This window comes from Sceloporus occidentalis, unplaced genomic scaffold, assembly GCF_023333645.1.
Source record: "Sceloporus occidentalis isolate IW3139 unplaced genomic scaffold, rSceOcc1.0.p SCAF_66, whole genome shotgun sequence".
Classification (NCBI taxonomy): domain Eukaryota; kingdom Metazoa; phylum Chordata; class Lepidosauria; order Squamata; family Phrynosomatidae; genus Sceloporus; species Sceloporus occidentalis.
Window position 1 is genome coordinate 5,015,278 of NW_028317046.1, and position 20,846 is coordinate 5,036,123.

The 20,846-nt window shown below is 44.6% G+C and overlaps 2 protein-coding genes across 3 annotated transcripts; one reads left to right on the forward strand and one right to left on the reverse strand.

The window, feature by feature from the left end:
* The first annotated feature begins 4,142 nt into the window (after positions 1 to 4,142).
* LOC149286935 (nuclear factor related to kappa-B-binding protein-like) lies at positions 4,143 to 15,027 on the forward strand. Of its 2 annotated transcripts, none has more exons than XM_089493743.1 (25): positions 4,143 to 4,280; positions 4,399 to 4,600; positions 4,796 to 4,923; positions 5,209 to 5,383; positions 5,848 to 5,949; positions 6,152 to 6,225; positions 6,701 to 6,785; positions 7,021 to 7,204; positions 7,439 to 7,547; positions 8,261 to 8,387; positions 8,796 to 8,861; positions 9,066 to 9,137; positions 9,397 to 9,451; positions 9,735 to 9,795; positions 9,936 to 10,110; positions 10,443 to 10,549; positions 11,028 to 11,151; positions 11,244 to 11,323; positions 11,597 to 11,808; positions 12,029 to 12,290; positions 12,383 to 12,589; positions 13,149 to 13,847; positions 14,120 to 14,226; positions 14,632 to 14,767; positions 14,908 to 15,027. In XM_089493743.1, exons 1-25 carry the CDS (start codon positions 4,146 to 4,148, stop codon positions 15,025 to 15,027), a joined length of 3,804 nt encoding a protein of 1,267 aa, XP_089349869.1. In that variant the 5' UTR covers positions 4,143 to 4,145. The 2 variants fall into 2 exon arrangements, with proteins under 2 accessions (XP_089349869.1, XP_089349868.1); XM_089493742.1 differs by having other exon boundaries at positions 4,146 to 4,280; positions 9,066 to 9,145; positions 9,408 to 9,451.
* A 2,402-nt stretch (positions 15,028 to 17,429) lies between these two features.
* Positions 17,430 to 19,713, reverse strand: LOC149286936 (transmembrane protein 45B). The gene is made up of 5 exons (XM_089493767.1): positions 19,530 to 19,713; positions 19,058 to 19,270; positions 18,719 to 18,903; positions 18,217 to 18,362; positions 17,430 to 17,544 (listed from the first exon to the last, which is right to left on the reverse strand). Exons 1-5 carry the CDS (start codon positions 19,711 to 19,713, stop codon positions 17,430 to 17,432), a joined length of 843 nt encoding a protein of 280 aa, XP_089349893.1.
* Positions 19,714 to 20,846: the final 1,133 nt, after the last annotated feature.

Genomic DNA, 20,846 nt, shown 5'->3' on the forward strand with positions numbered 1-20,846 from the left:
GGGAAAGGCGAGCGCCACGATAAGCACATGGAAAGAGCACTTTTCCAACTGCAGCCACGGTGTGCACGGGGGTCTTTGCAAAGTCTTAGAAACCTATATCTCAGGGCTGACACAATTAAAAAAAAGTGAAGATGGAGAACAGCTGAGCTGGATGCATTGGAGGCCAGAGAAACACTGCATATCCTCTTACTTCTTGTATCCAAACTTGTTGAATTGGTCAGCTCAGTTACCACCATCTTGGTGCCCGAGGCATTAGGGAGCATTTCAGAAGGATTTAAGTTCTCTAATCTGTTTATGGCGATAGCTGGGGGAACGCTGCATTGTGTCCATTTCAGAATAATAGCTAGTTGGCTCTTGGGAATAATATTGCGCTCATCAGATTGTCTATGGTAATGAGGCTAACTTTAAAAGGAATTCTGGAAGCTTGTTGAAGTTAATTGCTGCTTGATTTAAACTGGAATTGAATACCGGTATTTTGTGGAAAAGAGAAGTTTTAATTTTGTGCAACACCATTCAGATTTGATTTATGACAAACCAGCTTTATTCTTCAGATATGGGACTGTAAATATCAATGGGGATTAGTGTTACGTTTGACGAACTGTGGGAGACCTAAACAACTAACGATCGGGATATCCGAGTGTATCACGGTTTGGCCACAATCTGTTTATTTCTGTCTCTGAATGTTGCGGGCAGAGTGGTTCATGACAGCGGATGCCGTTAAGGCTTTTATTGGAGAGCCGGGGTGGGCTGAGCTCTGTGAAGCTTGATTCTGAGGGGTCTTTACAGGATATTCAAGATGGTAACTTCTCCTTAAAGGCCACAGAACTGAGTTTCTATACAATACGTGACTTAGAAACTTTGTTCTTTTCATGTCTCCTACCTTAAACTGAGTAGATCTGACCTCCTGGTAGATTGTTTTTTTTGTTGCTGATAAATCAGACCCTCTCTATTGTGTATGTAAGAGTTTTCACTTACTTGCATGAGGTTCTTAGTAAATAAGGTTAAATTCTGTCATCAACGAATATGCTTCACATTGGTGCACCAGAGTCACGGAGTCAAACGAAATGCGCACTGCCAGGTTGTCTTCTGCTCGGAAATGCACATTAATGTCAGTAGGTTTTATTTTCTTTATTTTGTTTTTTTGTACATGGGATCCTAATGTGAAATGTAGCAGACTTTCAGTAACGTGTTTTGTATCATACATAAGCAGTGCAGACAAGGCTTTATGAATGCAGCGACGGGTTCCGAGGACACGTCTCTGTATCTTGGCTTTGCCTGTGACGCCTTTGTTAACCTTTTTAAATTAAAACCAAAATCTAGTTTACGTGTAACTTTTGTGTCTTTTAACCCTGTCAAAGACATAAGACCATTGGGAGTAATAACTCGACTCCCTTGTATTTTATCATTGGATCAGAACCAGCCTTCTGGAGGATGCCTGTCTATGAAGTAATACTTGGTTTAAATTACCTCTAGGCTCTGACCCGTCATGCTTTCCGCTGTTAAGGGCAATATTAGATGCCAAAAGAAGGCTTGGCCTGCTACCCTTCCACAGGTCGAAGCTAAAAACAAACATCATCTTCCAAACATATTTTAAGCTTCTTAAACTTATTTTATTAATTAATTGATTTGTTGTCAGTAGTAGAGACAGGGGTCGGCTGTTGGCCGTACCATTTAAAAGTCTCTAATAGACGGTCTCTTGTTCGGGCCCATGTTCTGGGAACGTCTATAATATCAGTTCCGTACTTTAATTTCCAAATGATCTGTTCTGTAATCAGCAATGTATTGTGAATTCAAATGTTTAAAAAATATTATAGGGGGAGATACAGAAGACGAAAGTGTAGATAAGTAAGCAGTATGCTTGTTAGAACCTTCCAGAAAAATCGTAAGCTTCATTCTGAATCATTCCTCCTCGCTGATGGCATCGGGTCACCTCTCTGACATGGACCCCAGTTCTGATCGCTCATCCCCATTTATATGTTGGGCTTTACCTGTAAAGCGTGAGACCTCTTCTAGAGTTAAAGCAAAATCTCTTGTTACATTGTTTCCTGCCCGGTGGTCTCTTCTTTATCCGATCAACTGGAGTAAGAAAGGTAAATGATTTCACTCTGGGGGCAGTAAACGTTGCGAGGTTGTATGTTGGATTTCATGTTCTATCGATCTTGCTGCGATATTTTATTATTCCCTTAAAGGCCAATTTCCTGAATAGTGCAGTTTGTCTTACATGGAATCCTTGGTATGCGAGAAAATGAAAGTCAAACTGCCCCGATACCCTGAGAGCTTGGCATAGATTGGGAAGTTGGAGCAGATGCCACCAAGCGCTTCCAGTGACCTCTGGTTTCGAGCGGCCCTCGTTTCACACCTAAAGAGTTAAAGGGTCCTGTGATCTGCTTTTGTGAAATGATTGGCATGCGGAGGTTATAGAAATGAAGATCCTGCGTCCTGTTTGTGACGCGTCGGACACCATTTGCAGATTAACTTTATTTGTATTTGCATGGAGTTCCACTAGCAGCGTGTGCATGCGTGTGCGTGCAGATATATATTCACAATGTAAATATTCTTTAGCTTAAAAGATTCTATTTCATACAGGTGTGCAAGGCCCTATAACTTGGCGCTCAGCCACAGGGTACCCTTAAGACTTTAATGCGGTTCTTTGAGAAATCGCCTATGAGATCTACGAGTGGACAGCGGGGCGGCGTGCCTCATTTGCACTATTACACCGCTTATAACAAGCTTGTTTCTAAACGAATATGGCCCTGAAAGAGAGTGCCCCCCCCCCATTCTCATGGCACCTTTATCAATATGGCAAGTTGTGCCGTTCTCCCTGCGCCCAAACACTCGAAAGTGTAAATAGGAGTCTGCGTTTGGGTGGGCTCTCCTGTACTCCCCGGAGCCCCTCTCGGTTATTTAAGAATGTACGTTCCTTTCTGTGATTATTCTAGTGTTGTGCTATATGGAAAGTACCAGAAGAAAACCAGAAATAAATATTTCTTTTTAAAAAATGTGGCTACTTTCCTTTTATTAAATTCTCCGCTCGTTGTCAGTCAGTTTCTGTTACGGTAACCGGGAGTTTTAGGAATTTTCACTGCCTATCGATGGTTTCTAGGATCATTCCATGGAATTTAAATGTCCTTGATATTCTTTATAGAGGGGAGAGGGGTGAGGAGGGCAAGCCTGCGAGAATCATTCATCATGGATTGGAAGTCTATTGTGTCTACTGTACCCCCAGCCGGCAGTGTATCTATACTGTACACCCCACCCAGTCGGCAGTGTATCTATACTGTACACCCCACCCGCCGGCAGTGTATCTATACTGTACACCCCACCCAGTCGGCAGTGTATCTATACTGTACACCCCACCCGCCGGCATTGTATCTATACTGTACACCCACCCACAGCCGGCAGTCTGTCTGTCTGTCTATACTGTGCCCTAAATCCATCCAAAGAGTTAAATAAAGTATCGGGTTCCACCGAAAACACACGAGCTTCTGCACAGCTTGCGGTGCATGACGGGAGACAGGAAGCTGTGCCCACATGCTCATGTTTGTTTCCGGGTGAGCGACTTCCGGTGGTGGGGAAAGCGGAAACCGATAACGGAGAGAATGGTCCGGAGGCCGGGGAGCAACAGTGGCCGGAGTTGGGGGTCTTTTGGGGGAAGAGCTGGTGAGAGAGGGGCTCTTAGGGGCAGGAGCGGAACAAAGGCGTTAGGGGGCAATATGGGACAGCCTGCGGGTTATTCTGACAGGAGGTTAAAGGGACAGACAGTCTGGGTAAAAGATTTACGGGTATGAAAGGAGGCAAAGAGGAGGATGGTCTGGGTGGGAGGTTAAAGGGGGCAGAGAGGTGGGTGATCAGGGGTAGGTGGTTAAAGGGGCAGAGAGGAGGGTGATCAGGGGTAGGTGGTTAAAGGGGCAGAGAGGAGGGTGATCAGGGGTAGGTGGTTAAAGGGGCAGAGAGGAGGGTGATCAGGGGTAGGTGGTTAAAGGGGCAGAGAGGAGGGTGATCAGGGGTAGGTGGTTAAAGGGGCAGAGAGGAGGCTGACCAGGGTGGGAGGTTCAGGGAGGCAGACTAATGTGCGACCACTCTCAGTATGATTTTGTTTGAAATGTACAGTTAAATGTCTCTCATCTTTCTTTAGTAAACTAACCATGGACTCTCTTGATCCCATATTGAATGATCCCCTTGAGCTGGGGCCCAGTTTGGAGAGCAATGGAACCGGTATCATGGAAGAATGTCTGCTGGGAGACACCAGAGTCTTCCTCCCTGAAGATCTTCTGGAGGATGTGAGTCATGATCATCTATGTTTTGGGTTCCTCTTCTCTCTTTATCCCATTCTTTTCTTTATATTCCAATCATGTCATTGTAACTCGCTGCCATTTTCACAATGTGTTGTGCCGGTAGCCCGATCTGTTCTTCGACGTGGTCAGTCTCGACACCTGGAAGAATGTCCTGTCTGACTCCCAGCGTGAACATCTCAAACAGTTCTTGCCGTCCTTCCCGGAAAATAACGCCCAACAACAGGAAGAAACCATACAATCGCTCTTCAGAGGAGACAATTTCCGCTTTGGAAACCCTTTGCAGATCGCGCAGAAGCTGTTCCGGGGTAAGATTGTTTTCTGTTTCATTATCTGATGACTCCGGATACACAGGACAGTCTTAGAAACTTTATACTATTTCATACTTTGTTGTCAGTAAAGTATTTTTGTGACCAACATATTATTAAAGTGTTATTTTCTTGTAAACTCTTCGAGGCTGGATTCTGTTAATCAGATTTCCTCACGTTTATTTTGTGTGGTAGATGGACACTTTAACCCAGAAGTGGTGAAGTATCGTCAGCTTTGCCAAAAGTCACAGTACAAGCGATATCTCAACTCCCAGCAGCAGTATTTCCACACCCTGCTTAAACAGATCCTTGCGTCTCGAAAGGTAACAGCCTGATCTTAATGTCTGTAAAACGTGGTTTATATCACAAATAACAGTGGGCTGCAACGTGATTGGTTGACGCTGCACCAACTTCTACCAGTGTGGGGAGAAATTTGAATTATCTTAAATTCATGGACTTATCTTGGGTGAAGTTTTGTAATATAAAGTTAAATAAACTCTTGTAAGTGGGGAATTTCCATCACGATTCCATATATTTGAGAAAATAACCATATTAATGTTTCCCTAAAAGAAGAAAAAGAAAAAAATATGTTTGTAAATTATCTGCAGGAGCTACTAGACCTTGCCAGAAAAAATGGGCCTGATCTGGCGATGAAAAGGAAGTCTTCATCATCGAGAAATAGTCCCGAGGAGAGGGAGAGGCGAGCGCACCGCAGGTACCTGAAGATTCTGCGAGAGGTGAAGGAGGAGTGTGGAGATGGAACGCTGTCCTCCGAGGAGGAAGGTACAAAGTTACCAAGACCTCTCTGCTGGCATCTTCTGTTGAAGAAGATGATTTTTGATTGGCTGTACAGGGTTATTCTGTTTGCCGTATAGAGTGTGTGGTTATCGGTTGTGTCACAACCTTGAAGTACAACTTAGTACCGTATACAATGCATGCTATAAATGGCTGTATGTCAGAGACGTTCATTGCGAGGGTCGAACACGCAGCGGGTGTTCAGGATAGTGGGTAGTAATGCATTCCCCGGTACAAACGATGCTATCTTTATTGCATGTTAATAACAGAGATCTGGAAATCGAGGCAGGAATTCAGTGCTTTAGGAACACGTTGTTCTGTATGGAATAACACTTTGTGTCATGTGACGTTGTGCTGAGAATGTACCGCTTGTTGCATAGAGTTTGGTTTGCATGCGGAAGGATGTGTTTTATATCTATATGTAACAGTTTTGATTCTGTATCATCCTTTAGATTTGAGCTCCTGGATTCCAGGCTCCCCGAGCCAGTCTCCTGGGGTTGCTGTTCCTCTCCGTGTCGTGCCCACACTTTCTACACAGGACATGAAAACTGCAGGTGAGAAGTACTTGTCATCCTCGCCTCCTGCTTCTCTTTGTAAAAACTGTCAAGTTATATTTGAGAATTTTTGTGGAACGTGATATCTCAGAGCCGCCGGTAGATTTCATGTTCTAGATCAACAGAGACTTTTGGGTACTTTAACCTTGTCAGAGACCTTCGAACGTACGCAAATATATTCATTTTACGTTCATTTTATTAGACAAACTGGACCTTAACAACCGCGACTTGAAGCTGCTCCTTAGAAGACATAGAGAAAAGCGGAAAAGGCAACCGGTAAGAAATTGAGAAGGCTTCTTAAATTTACTCTACAACAAGAGTGTAGCTCCCGCGTATATTTCGCTGCAGCATATTGTAAGGAAAACTCATCTCTGAAGCGGCCGCTGAAGATGTGGTTTTTACTATGTTCAGAATGTGTTATGAAGTTCCTGTTAATGATATTAAAAGTAAAAATTCTATTTTCATAGTTGAGAAATGTTGTGTGATAAGTTTAGCTCCGTGTTTTTCTTGCAAAGTGACTTCAGTATCTTGGGAGAACCATGAGATGAAATTCAACATTAAGGAATGTCATGTAATGCATTTGCACACCGTATGTATTATTATTATTACAATCAGTATTGAATGAGTTCTAGAGAATTTTAGGAGTTCCTGCCTAGGACAGTCTAATTTTGATACATATAACCTTAAGCTTTTTGTGGGATTCACTTCTGTCTATGATGTCATCTAACACCCATATGTTTATATTGCATAGGATCACCCTGATCTAATGACAGATGACATAACACTGAATGACATCATGTCTCGTGTGAATGCTGGCAGGAAGGGATCCCTCGCCGGTAGGAAAGCTGCTTTTAGACCTGAATGTCGAAGTATTTCATGCTATAAATTATGGATATGATGTTACTCACAGGACATACGCTAGTTCTTTTTTTTTCATTCATGTACATGATACACGTGAACACGTTCTGTTAACATTAAACAAAAAGTGTGCAGCAGATTTGTGTTCAGTTCATTAGGACGTTCCTCGCTTGTAATTTTGTAAACGTAGCTGCGTTACGCACCTTTTCACAGCCCTTTTTGACCTGGCCACGACGAAGAAACGAGTGCGGGAGAAGGATGAGAAAAGGAAGAAAAAGATAAAGACTATAAAAACGGAGGTGGACGATTACCCAGAAGCCCCCGAGGCACCTGACAGTGTACCTGCCCTTCTGCCCCCCGAGCCTTTCCCAATGACTCTGACTGCTGTGAAGGAGGAGTGAGTAGATTTAAACTCTGCTTTGTGGAACCAGTGATCTGTGAAAAATACATTTGCCGGATGTTTTTTTTTTGTTGTTTTTTTCATAATTTGCTAGATTAAAATGTGTATTACCTTCAATTGACCTCCATCTGCCTTTTTTCCTCGGGTCCGATTTGAACCTTTTCTGTATTGTGCCCCCTGTCCTCATATATCTGCTTTGATTCATTGTTACCGTTCTTTTGTTATTTGCAGACCGCTGGAAGATATGAAGCCCCCTCTAGCCTTCAATGAGATCTCCGCATGCTTCTTCTGTCTCCTCCTAGACATCTTGATGATGGAAAGTCCATCCAGTCTGCCATTGGTGAGATCTGTTCTGTACAAAGGGTCTGACGCTGTCCCCCCTACCAGAGACGGGTTTATATCTTTATATGAATGCCAATGTGTGTGATATATGCATTTAAAGGTCCTGTTCCACCTACACTGCTGAGTTTAACACCTCTGAAACCTCATTCCTAGTCCTGTTTAATGCCCAAACATTATTTAATTCATTTTGCCATGTTCAATTTTTGCTAGGCACTCCCAGTTGTCGTGTGAAACTGTTGTTGCCATTGAATCAAAAAAACTTCTGAAAAGTTCCTGTAATGTTTTTTTATGTCATGAAACCGTCAGAGGAAAGAATAAAATGACTAATCTGCTCGACTTTATTGCTTTACATGGTAGATCACCCTAATAACGGTTTAAGTGGAACAGCACCTTAAACTGCGCAGTGCATGGATGTATGGAAAGTTCTCTCACTTTACAGACCGTGTTGTTTTTTTCCTTTATTTTATGCTTTCCCCTCCATCATTTACATCATATAGAAAGATACAATTTAACGACAGATAAGAACCATTCGGACATTTCCGTAAATTTTATGGAATCCCAAAGAAATGTCTCGGTAACGGGCGCCACATACAGATTCTGTGACCTTTTTGTGATCTGTAACGGGAATCGTGACGCCTGTCTGTCTCCGTGTCCCCCATTAGCTTTACTCGTTTTTGTAAACAGACTCTGACGTTCTCCGCTTTCCGATAGCTTGAAGATAAAGTGTCGGATTGGCAGATGTCCCCGGCCAGCACCTTGAACAGCTGGTTCTCCTTGGCCCCAAACTGGTGTGATCTGGTGCATCCGGCTCTGCTCTACCTGAGCGGGGAGAGTAAAGGTGAGATTTAAACCTTACAATGAAAGAAAAAAAAAAATAGATGTTTGTCTAATTCTGTGCTTCCAATGGAACAGCTTCTCCCCGTGCGTGTTATACGTGATTGCACTGATTCATATGTAATTCAGAAGAACATATAAGCCGATCGGGATACATTTAATATCAGAGGAACAATCCATGGAAAATCCATTCACTAAAACATGAAGCCTCGCACACCGTGGGAATGTGGCAGTCACGTCGTCTTACCCCCTAGTTTGAAGACAGGCACCCTGCATTGTAACTTAAGAGGAACACATACCCCTTGATTAAAATCAGAATGCTGAGTGATTTTGGTATCTTTTTTGGGGGGGTAAATCTGTGTAACTGTAGCAAAGTCTGCCATGTAGATGACCTTTGTCTTTTTGTCTGTAGGCATCTCCTCCAGCTTCACTCCATTCGTGGAGTTCAAAGAGAAGACGCAGCAGTGGAAATGCGTTGGTAGGTGAACATTTATTCTCCATTTCCAGCTCCGGGGAAAAAAATATTTCCTTTACTTAGATTTTTGCATGCTTTGTTGCTTACTTAGAATGGTTTGGCCCATCTCCCTGTCATGAAATTAGAATGGTTTGGCTTATTTAAATCTCCTTATAGCACCTTAAACCCCCCTGCTCCGTCCGAACTTTTATTCTTCTTTTCTAACAGCTTCGTCGAGTGACTATGAGAAGGAATTGGTAGCTCTTTTTCACCTTTGGTTGGAAACTAAGGACCAGATATTTAGCAAGGTAAGCAAAAGTCAACGCGTGGGTAAATTATCCGTAAGATCCGCGGGGGTTCATACAAGGACGACGGTTCCTCCTGTCTGTGGCAGCCAGCTTTGTGTTACTGGACGGGAGACGTTTAACGTTGGCGCTTACTCCATTGAGTACGGGTTAACGTGTGAGAATCGGCCCGTGTCAGTAGGACAGATCCCTGATGCTGTTATAATGAATCGGGTGCTTTAGGTCTGGGGCTTTCCTCGCTAATAAATGTTGTGTCTGTTTGCAGGACAGTGAAGACGGCGCAGACACCGGTGCCCCGGGGCCACGAGTGTGAGTAACGGCTGGAAGCTTCTAACTTTCCCGTTTTGTGTTTGTTTTTCTGAGCCGCTTCACAATTAAATCAAGTTTTCCTTTCCGCATTGAGCCCCATCATCAGAGGTGCCTCCCCTCTGATTTCAGGCACTTCTGTGCTTCCCGTTAGTGACATTTGTTCTTCGTTCTTGTATTGAAATTCTGTCCGGCCCTCACATTTTCTTCCGTTAAATACAAAGTAAGTTGTCTGAACCTTGACCGTGGGTAGATTTTAGGGTTAAACATGTTTCGTTTCTTCCAGAAGGACTGATTATATAGTGCGGCCGAGCTCAGGAGATGAGAAGCGGGTTTTTCAGGAGCAGGTGAGAGGAACGTATGAAGCCGTGAGATGAGTGTGGAGTGAGTTGGGGTCTCTGCGGCCCCTTTGTACCCGTGAATAACCTCACTGCAGTGAATATCATTTATTTTAGGTTTTCATTTAGTTCTGTGTCTGTTCTTCTAGGAGCGGCACCGTTACAGCCAGCCTCACAAGGCCTTCACTTTCCGAATGCATGGATTTGAGTCGGTCGTGGGACCGGTCAAAGGCGTTTTTGACAAGGAGACCTCCCTAAACAAAGCTCGTGAGCACTCGCTCCTGCGCTCCGACCGCCCTGCGTACGTCACTATCCTGTCACTCGGTAAGAGAACGGACGCGTCGGGATGAATGGGCAGAGATGGAGGAAGACGGGGTCTGAAATGCTGTGTGAAGTAGTGTATAGATTTTATATGGAAAGCCATGGAAACCTTTTTTTCATATAAAGCATGTCACAGAAATGTGTTTATTGACTTATTGTCCTGCGTCCTCCCTGTCAGTCCTGTCTGTCTTGCGACTCATCTGTAATATTTCTAGAGCCAAATTCCTCCCCAAGACTGGCCAGACCCTAACAGTACACCAGAGGTTCTCTAAACACAATGAATATTCAGTGCTTTTAAAGCATTTTAACTTATTTTCTTTCGAAACCCCCCCCAGTCCGAGACGCTGCCGCCCGTCTGCCAAATGGCGAGGGAACCCGTGCCGAGATCTGCGAGCTGCTAAAAGACTCCCAATTCCTGGCACCGGATGTTACCGCCACCCAGGTGAGAATTAAGTGGGGATTTGGCAGACAACGTGTTAATAGAACTGTAGAATGTATGAATTTCAGGGAATATAAAGTATGGTTTATGGTATTGCTGGCCGGGTTCATACACTTCCAAAGTTTGTTTTGGGGAGGTGGTCGGGGGACACGAGCTGTCGGGTCACGTTGCATGGGAGGCATCGTCTTGCCTCTTAAAGTTGAATATCTCACAATCAGGTTTCCAAATTAATGACAGAATTAATACTGTATGCTGCACACCTGACAGGGATTAACCTCATGAGTGCCAAACTGCTTTGCCGATTAATTCCAGCATGTAGTTCCCTTAAGCAGAAAAATAGAGACCCTGTGTAATCTATTGACGTAATCCCGATTAAAACATTCAAAGCGTGTCTTTAGTGGTCACTCATCGAGGTGATTTAGGTAGCGGTTAGCAGGATACCGAAACAATGTTACACACAATTTGTTTGGGGTCCTGACAGGTTAATACTGTGGTGAGTGGGGCTTTGGACAGACTGCACTACGAAAAAGACCCCTGTGTGAAGTATGACATTGGGCGAAAGCTATGGATCTACCTCCATCGCGACCGCAGCGAGGAGGAATTTGGTAAGGAAAGCCGGCGCATGGACAGGGTTTGTGTCGGCGTTTTGTTATATGGTACGATCCGATCAGCATTGATTTTATGCTTTTGTTTGCAGAGCGGATACACCAAGCCCAAGCAGCTGCTGCAAAGGCCAAGAAAGCCCTCCAGCAAAAGCCCAAGCTTCCAGCAAAGATGGTAACTACTAATCTTCCTGCGTCAGGCAGATAACGTCAATACCCCAGGAGACTATATCCCTCACAATCCTTGATTCGTGCATAGGACAGGGCTGGTCAAAAGCTACAGCTCTGTTTACTTGAAGCGATGGGAGTTGTTGTTATAAAGCTGTCTGCTTTTTGCATGAAATGACTTTAGAATGGATTTATTAAATGTCGCCCTTTGACTTTCTAGCCTTTTAAATTCATGTCCGCCTGTGACTGTTATGAACGTTCCTCTGTGTCGTTTTGGCAGAAGTGCGGAACCAAAGAGTGTCCCGTGAAGAGCGGCGGGTCTTTGGATCCAGTACTACCTCTCCTGAACGAGTCCAGCCTGCCTCCCACACCCTGCACTCCGGGCACCCCAACCACACCAGGACTACCTGCAACTCCAATGTCTCCAACATCGGCCGCAGTCAGCAAGATAATCGCTAACTCTGCCCCCGAAACACCCAAATCCAGCCCAAAGTGAGTGATTCCTCTTCCCCAACCAATTCTTTCTATGGCCTGTTTGGTTTTGCGTTGTGTGTCGTGGGTTAAATCCATGGACCGCGGGTTGGCGTAAGATTAAACAATTACAGATCTTTCCCACGTAACGCGGAGTTAAATATGAGAGAGGAAATGTTTTATCTCAGGTGCCCGTAAATGTGCGAGTGAATAAACCCACCTCTGTTCCTTTTGTCCTCAGTGTTCTTCTGGTGTCTTCTCCCACGATACCACAACTCAGTACGTTACTCACCCAGTCTGCCACTAATCAGACCACGGCTGTGACCCCGGCACGGGCCGGAACGCTCTCCTCTTCCTCAGGAATCCCCCAAGTTAGAATAGTAACAGCCTCTGCCGGTATTCCATCGAGTCAGCCGCCGGTGGTTGTGACGGCGGCGCTTTCACCGGCTGTATCCCACATCAGGCTGCCGGTCACCTCCACACCCACCAGGGTTCTGCCGCAGGTAAGATTAAAATCGGCTGCGTGTCGGAATACTGAGCCAGTCCTGTTCCTATTCTGTTTCAATAAAACGAGTCATTTTGACGATATCCTCAGACTCAGGTGGTGTCGATGCCGGTGAAACCACACGTGGTGGCTTCTGCCCCTCGCCCTGGAACTTCGTTAAGCACTCAAGCGGGAATCACAGTGACGGCGCTGAGCTCTTCAGCTGGTGTTGTCTCCAAGCCTGTGGTTTCATCCCCGGGAAATTCAGCTCCTACGATCCTGCAGAGCATCACAGGGCAGCAGAGCATCATCAAGCAGGTAAGTACCGGCAGCAGAACGCACGTTCTCCCAAGGAGAGGGATTGCATTCCATGGATAGACAGACTGATTTCCCCCAAAAAATCATAGGTCAGGAACCTCTGTGCGTTATGACAAACAGTGAACTCAGCCTTTGCCAGTCTGTAATCGCATAAACTGTTAATTTAATTCTGCTGCTAAAGCAACAAGACACTTTAACCAATCAGCAACCAATCAGTAACTTGGTTACAGAATTACCCCGGATTTGCCGGATTCTGTCCTCTGTTTTTACACCTATTGAGTTATCGTTCGCTTGCACCCGCTAAAGATTTAAATGATCTTCTTACAGGTATTTTCCAATTATGATTTATTAAAGGAAATGACCGGTTTAGCTTTTTCCTCATTGAATCCTCACGGTTTGATCTCCAGGATACATTCTGTTAAAAATCGGTCTTTTGTGACTTCGTTATAACGTGTATTGGGTGAGATGCCAAAATGGGCAGCTTTTCCTTTTTTCTGCGAGGTTTTGTTTAAATTAGTTTTGTGCTCGTTGTGCGATACTTTTCTTTTCTCACCACCAGGTGGCCCTCTCTGGACAGCTAGGAATGAAGGCGCAGACCGGTACCAGCCTTCCTCTTTCCACCACTAACTTCCGCATCCAGGGTAAAGACGTGCTGCGTCTGCCTCCCTCGTCCATCACCACAGACGCCAAGGGCCAGACCATCTTGCGCATAACGCCTGACATGATGGCAACTCTTGCAAAATCCCAAGTGACTACCGTCAAGTTATCGCAGGAACTGTTTTCTGCTGCTCCTGTGAGCAGTTCTGGCAAGGGGGTGTTACATGTAACCTCTACCCCTTCCTCGCCGTCTTCTCCTGCTCCAACAACTGTCAAAGTCACTCCGGACATTAAGGCGGCAGAACCCGGCGTCTCTGGTTTCAGGCTAATGCCGGCTCTTGGGGTCTCGCTAGCGGATCAGAAAGGCAAACCAGCTAGTTCCGCAGAAACCAAACCCGCCACCACCATACGGATCGTGCAGGGGCTCGGCATGGTGCCCCCCAAAGTAACAGCAACACAGAACATTACAGTATCTGCCAAACCGGTGCCGATGGCTACGTCTGCGGTGATAAACTCAGTGCCTGCAACGACCGCCATCACCCTGCCTACCGTGAACACCGCCGGAGTGAAGCCTGCCCCAACCAGCGTCACTGTGGGAGCCGGAGCCGCCACTATCCGACAGATTCCCGTCTCCACCGCTCAGCAGGTCAGGTCGCAGTCTGTTTTTAATTGTTATCCAGCGGTTCGCAATTTGTTTTATTATATCGCCAATTATCTGCTAATGGCTTTTATTGCACTTCTGGGGTGGGGGTTACTTAGTCCTGTTCCAGGCGCCAGCCCTGCGTTCGCACCGGTATACGGTACTGCGGAATCACCACGGGGTACAGCAGTGAAATGGTTAATGTGTGTCTGCGCGGTTATATTGGTTATGCAGGTTTAAGGGTTTCTGCTCATATAACATTTTGAATGTCTTTTCTTCTTTCCATGTTTCAGGGTAAACTTCCAGCTCGCATTACGGTCCCGCTCTCTGTACTCAGCCAGCCAATGAAAGGAAAGGGACTGATGAACACACCAATCATCAAAGGCAATCTGGGTGCCAAGTAAGTAGCCGTCAGATGGACCCCATGCTGTATTAGCCAGAAGGGAGCGACAATAAACCGCGGCGTTTTTTTGTTTCCCGAGTTATCCCCCGATTTCTGGTCGCTGCCCCTTTTACCGCAGAAACCGTTTCTCGTGGAATATGGGATATCGGTGCAAAGTTTGCCGTTTCCAGTCCCTTTAGTGATTGGCTTATCCTGCTGTTGTATCATTTCCGAGCAGGGCTGTTACAAAGTAGTGCGCGTGTGGCTCTGAAGGCCAGAGGAATGAGATGTACGACTCTCCGGCAAACTCCTGAGTTAGTGAATACGGCCCAGTGTCTTCGTGTTCCCGGCCAGCGAGGCTCTCATCGACGCGGCTCGGAGTTTTTAATGATTATTTGTGTTTTCTGTGTCTTTTCTCACCAGCATTAGTGGATTGGGCAGAAATATCATCCTGACTACTGTCCCGGCCGGCACTAAACTTATAGCCGGTAACAAACCTGTGAGCTTCCTGACGGCGCAGCAGCTGCAGCAGCTACAGCAGCAGGGTCAGGCCACGCAGGTACGGAACACAGGAAACCGTCATGATCTCGGGGGCAAACAGCAATGTTAAAACAGGAAAATGTATCAAATTTCTCAAGAGACCCAAAAGCTTTGTGTGATTTGTTGAACTCACCTGTTTTCTTTTATTCCTTCTAATAGGTGCGCATACAAACAGTCCCTGCATCGCACGTTCAGCAGGGCTCATCACCGACAACGTCCAAAGCCGTGTCCACTGTTGTCGTGACGGCCCCTCCCAAACAGCCCCAGGAGCCCCAGTGACCCCAGCCTGCGTTCTGCACGAGATATACGGTCCCCTGTTTGGCGTTATGCTGTTTGGGTACCCTGGCCCGGTCTGCGTGCCAGAAGGGTATTGAGGGCACTGTCGTGTTGCAGACCTTACTCATTTTAGGTTAATGGCGTTCCGCCCCAGTAAAACCCAGTTACTCTATGGAATGCAGTCTGCACCGCTGTTCATACATTGACATGTGCCGCCCCCCCCCCCATCAGGACGTAAGATTTTAGTAAATTGCAGACATAACGGAGTCTGTTTTCACTCTCTGCTATCTGGATCAAGAATCACAGAATTTATTTTAATTATTTTACTGTTAACCTCTTTGCTGCTGGAAGGCATACAAGTACATTTGCTGGACTGGCAATTAAGCTGTTAACTATTAGCGTGTGCAGTTTCCTCATTTTGAGGATGAAATAATGTGTGTGTGGGTGATAGTTTACATTCTATTTCATGCTGTGGAAGCAAATGTTAAATATATTTAAGTCTGAAAAACTTCTTGAGTCTTGTTTTGGGGGTTTATTCACGAGAGAGAAAAGTGGTCAATCAAGTTAACCCTTTACGACAAAGCCCGTACAATGTATTGTACTTAATGGGTTAAGGGTTGGGTTGATGAGGTTGCATGCGCTTGCTAACTCTCGCAAAACTTGCAGATTCACTAAAAGGCAACTTTACATGTTGTTTCAAGTGAAAGCAATCCGCAAGTGAATATAAATAAATAAAAATATACTCGGGGGTCCCCTTGACCTCCTATTAATTGCCCCACCTCTTTTTTTGCAGGGAGGTAATAAAATAGACTGTATGTATGTATGTGTATATATATATATATAACACCCCTGAGCTGAGGGATGCTGTTTGAATGTAACTAAGAAAATACTTTTATGGGAAGCGCAGATCCCAACCTGCCCCCAATAGCAGGGGGCATCAGTACAATAAATGCGCCCTTTTGGAGAAAGCCCTGTCCCTTTGATATGAATTGTGACTATTGAAGCCGGGAATGGTGGGTTGTTTATCGCAGCAGGGGGCAAGATAAAGCTTTGCCAAAAATGACATTTTCAATACAAAATATTAAGACAAATAGTCATTTTTACTGCTAAGCTCTTCCTGTGTGATTCTAGTGATGATCCCCTCTCTGCTGACTTGCTGGAAAAACCCTGTTCCACGGACCATATTTGAGAAGGATAGTACAATGAATGTTACTTTCCAATACATATATTATATATATATATATATATATTCACACAAATATTAACTTAGAGACATTTTGTTTCCGGCGGCGGCATGGCTTGGGCTGTTAAATGTAGCATTTAATCTAAATCTATACTAGTTACAGTTTTACAGAAAGTTGTTTGAACGGATATATGCAGACGCGGATTCTGGGTAAATAACTACACAATATGGATGAGAATGAATGACTGGTGTGTATCATCTGGTTAAGCAGGCTCGATAAGTTTGGCTTCTTGCATTTTTTTTTTTTGTATTTCGTTTCTGCCCCAGTCGGGTGTAATAAAGTCTCGTGGCGCTTGTGCACGCGCCGCAGGACCGAGCTCTGAGCTCATTACATAAACCTGACTCTCGTATCCCTACCCGAGAGACTCGTTATTCCAGTTTCCTCTGAAGCTCCGTCAGACATGTTTAAACCACAATATGTTGAAATTCCGTATGGAACGTTCTATCCTCCAGGAAATACTTCGGAATAAAACACCAACGATGCGACCCAATTCGCGTCTTTCTCAGGCTCACATACTACATTCTGCACAGCCCCTGCCTGGCTTAACTTATTATTTAGCTTCTCCAATAAAAATCGCATTTTTGTTTTTTTTTTTAAATACGTTTATTTTCTATGAACATCTGACGTCGAAATGGTTTAAGAATTTATAAAAGGATCTCTTTATGAAATATGAAAACCTCCTAAAGGCTTCAGCTCAGTCCACTAAAGCAATGCAAGGAGAGACCGTGACGAGCATAAAGGATTCAAGGAAGGATGTCAGGAAAATATAAATCAGAATAACTTAAAATAAATCGTTAAATAAAGACAGGGTTTAAGATTGGAGTGCGCAGGAGTTTTCTCTATACTTTGTGCTGTGTCCATGGGTCTTCCGATCGTAAGCTTATTGTTCGCACGGAATGAACAAACAAAAACGAGTTATTCTCGTGTCTCCACGTCTCTACATTGCCGTGGCGATGATTGTCACCACGTGATATTGTTTTTCAGGTCGTAATTCTTTATCTTTGATTCATTATGAAGATTTTAAAACAACTTGAACCGTGTCTGGTGAGATTTGTCACAAAAGGAGTATTTTTACAGGATGAGGATTCCAGGTGAAGCCGAGGCTAGGGGGAACTTGTTCTACCCGACCCTTATTCCAAAAGCGCGTCCACGTGGGCCGTGTTACTCCTCTTCAGACTCAGCGAGCAGAGACGCCTGGGCCTCAGCATTGCTGGAATTCAGTTTCCTGATCCCGATACTTACATCCCCAGACAATCTTTTATGCCTCGTCACACAACTGAAATAGAAAAGATACTAAACATGAGTCTCATTTAACCCCTTAATGACAAAGCCCGTACATGTACAGGCTCAAAATGCATTGTTTTCAATGGGTTTAGGGACCGCCCATTGTCCTTAAGGGGTTAATGCACACCCCCGAACAAACAAAAAATCACGTACGGACACTAAAAGGTTTAAATATCCATTAAGTAACTAATTGGCGAAGGTCTTTCACGTCTATCACTGTGTCTCATCTGGTTAAGCAGGCTGGGTAGGTTTGGCTTCTTGCATGTATTTAGTTTCTGCCCCAGTCGGGGGTTATTTGGGGTCGCAAGGGTTTTAAAGAGCTACCAACGCTAAATGTATGGGATGGCCGTACTGACATGGCTATATGTTACAGTAACATAATGTAACATGATCATCCCTCCAAGGTTTGTCATAAACAAAATAGACCAAAATATTATAAATAACCCTCTAGAGGACTAAAACCCCTGTGATTCCAACTCATTGATTAGCAGAGTATGCGATACAAATTAGTTTTGTTTGTAGAGACTGCAGAGAAGCACCGTGAATGACCCGTGAGGCCCTACGCAACGGGACTGGACCACCTGTACCTTATTGGAGTTACACATGGAGATACAATTTCCCAGATCTGACCAGCCAGCCCTTCCCCATCACTCATAACACTTACCAGTACACTAACGAATAATTGATAGCAATAAGCAGCAGAGCCACGGCATAATGCCAGCAGAAGCACATAGTGATAAACATGATGTTTCCATGATCTGTCTGGTCCCATTCTGGAGCTCCTCCAAGTGGGTAGAGGACAAAGCCGATCTAGAACCAGAGAGCAGATTGTGTAAATACTGGGTCTGGGAGATTAGAATATATATATGTAAATAACACATCTATTCACCTAGCATGGTCTCATTACCCATATTTATTTCATTTCTTTTAAATTTAACTTTTTGAGAATACTAAAGTTTATGAGTTTAAGATGAGAGCATGTAAGTTGTTATTTAACTCGCATGCCCCTTCCTAAAACTCCCAAAGCTTAATGTCACAGAAACTCAAAACTTGTTAGTGAAATTAGCGTGCAACTGAAGTAGACTCTCGAGTTAAATTATACCTCCACTGACAGGTAAACTTCTTAGTGGATAGACCAGTAAGTCAAGGAGTCATCCAGTACTTACCTGCCAGAACCACGACCCCTGTAAAATGGCAAGACTGGAACGGAATAATTCAAGCACGATGTGATTTCTCATGAAGACCTCGAGCATAATGCTGACAGAGCCTCCGAAAACAGCTATGAGCAGCAGAGAGTGGATATGCTGGTCCAGTGCTGGACGATTGTGAACGTGAAAGTAAAATAGGAGACCTGTATAGAAAATGAGAAACCCATGAAGATAGATAAGCAGAAGGCTGAACTACAGGCTGAATTACAAGCTTTGCAGGCTCTCTTGCTGCAGGAGGCTGCATCTACCGGACCCGAGTGCTATTTGGGGCAATGAAATGTACGATGCCATGCATACCTTCAATAAACACAGCTATGCCCAAACTGAGGCGATCCAGGCCTTGAGGCATCTGCAGAGGAAGATAAGTCAGGATATCCACAACTCCTGAAATCCCAAAGAAGAGGTACATGGTCGTATGCTGCCAGTTCATAAGCTTCACCCAGCCGTGGTCTTCCCTGTTGACGAGGTGCATGTGAGGCCCATCAGGAACGAACTGCTCGGCCAACATCCCTAAAAAACACATTCAGCTTTAACGTTCAATGTGATCCTTCTCACAAAAACACAGTGTCATCATTTTCAAAAAACGATTTTAATGTCTCCATTATATAAAATAACTCTGTACAAAATATTATACTAGAACGTATCCTTTAAGCTAACCGTACGCTGTGTGCCAGGAACATGTTCACACTTCTAAGTCTGTTCTAAGAACACTTATTATTGTAGCATCGCGATTCTCTGATTAACAAACCAATTCCAGGTGATTATTTACCGATGAGCACAAAGACCACTTTGGTTATCCCCTCTATGAGCTCGAAACGCTGGAAACACTTGTTGGATCGGCAGTTTCCCTTCACCTTGCTGTTCAAATACTTGAGGGGGTACTTGATGGACCACCACAACCCAAACAGGAGGAAAAAGCTGCCCGGCAGGGCATGGCCTTTAAAGTTCGCCATCTGCCTTTAACCCTATGGGAAAAGAAAATATTAATATGAGTACGACACGCACGGTTACTCACTTGCCTGGTCTCAGAATACATCCAGAGAATTGTGCTTCACTATCTTCACTAGAGTTTTCCATGAGAATAATGTAACTGTTAGTGGAACAGCACCACGATCAATCCAAGCGTCTGCTAAACACAGAACTGTCCTAGCCCTGCAGATAGACAAGAGGTTGGCCCCTCGGTATGCGACCTACCGTGTTTACCGAATAATCCCCTCTCTGCCTGCCACCGGGGTGTAATGGAAGAGCCACATAACATATGACAGTTTGCTGCCGTGAGGACCGGAGACTCCAAACTCCAGGGAAAAACACAATTACACGAGAAAACTCTAAGGGATCCGCAAACAATCTGCCAAGTCATCCTCGGGAAGCTGAAAACTCCTGGGAAACCCTCATTTATCATCTTTCTCTAAATTAAAAGACGTTTAGTTAGTCGCTCCCTAATCCAATTTAAGTCGCAGAGACCATGTTTATTTACAGCGGTATCGGCACAGACACGGCCACAAGAAGTTCGGACGCAGTTTCCGATAAATACAGTGGGCAAAAGGAACATTTATTTAGTGGGTGTGGTTTTACCCAAACTATGTTTTTCCCAAATAATAACTATTTAACTGTTTAATTTATAAAGCCGTTTCCTGCTGTTTCTATACACATTATCGGGGCTTTTAGGGCTGTAGAACCCTGCGATCCCCTCATACCCAGCAAACATTCCGAGCTCCTATAAAAGAGGGGCAACAAAGGTTTGGGCTCAACCTGCCCCTTGTTATTTATTAAGTCTTACATTTTACGGACACTGAATGTTTTATTATCACCAGTGTTGTATCACCCTTTACCTCCCAGGTGTGAAGCAAGCATTATGTCACACAGGTTCCTATCAGCCCGGGGTAAAGGTCACGGCTCCTATCTGCGTTATTAACAGCTAGCGGAGAGGCTTCCTGCCTGGGAAACGCGGCTAAAGGACACCGAAATCAAAGTCTCTGTAACCTGGATCGGTGACGCGCCATAACATTTAAATACATTGTAAAAAAACACAGGGAAGGCTGCAGAAATGTTAATAGTATAAAATAAATAAAATGTAAATTTAGTC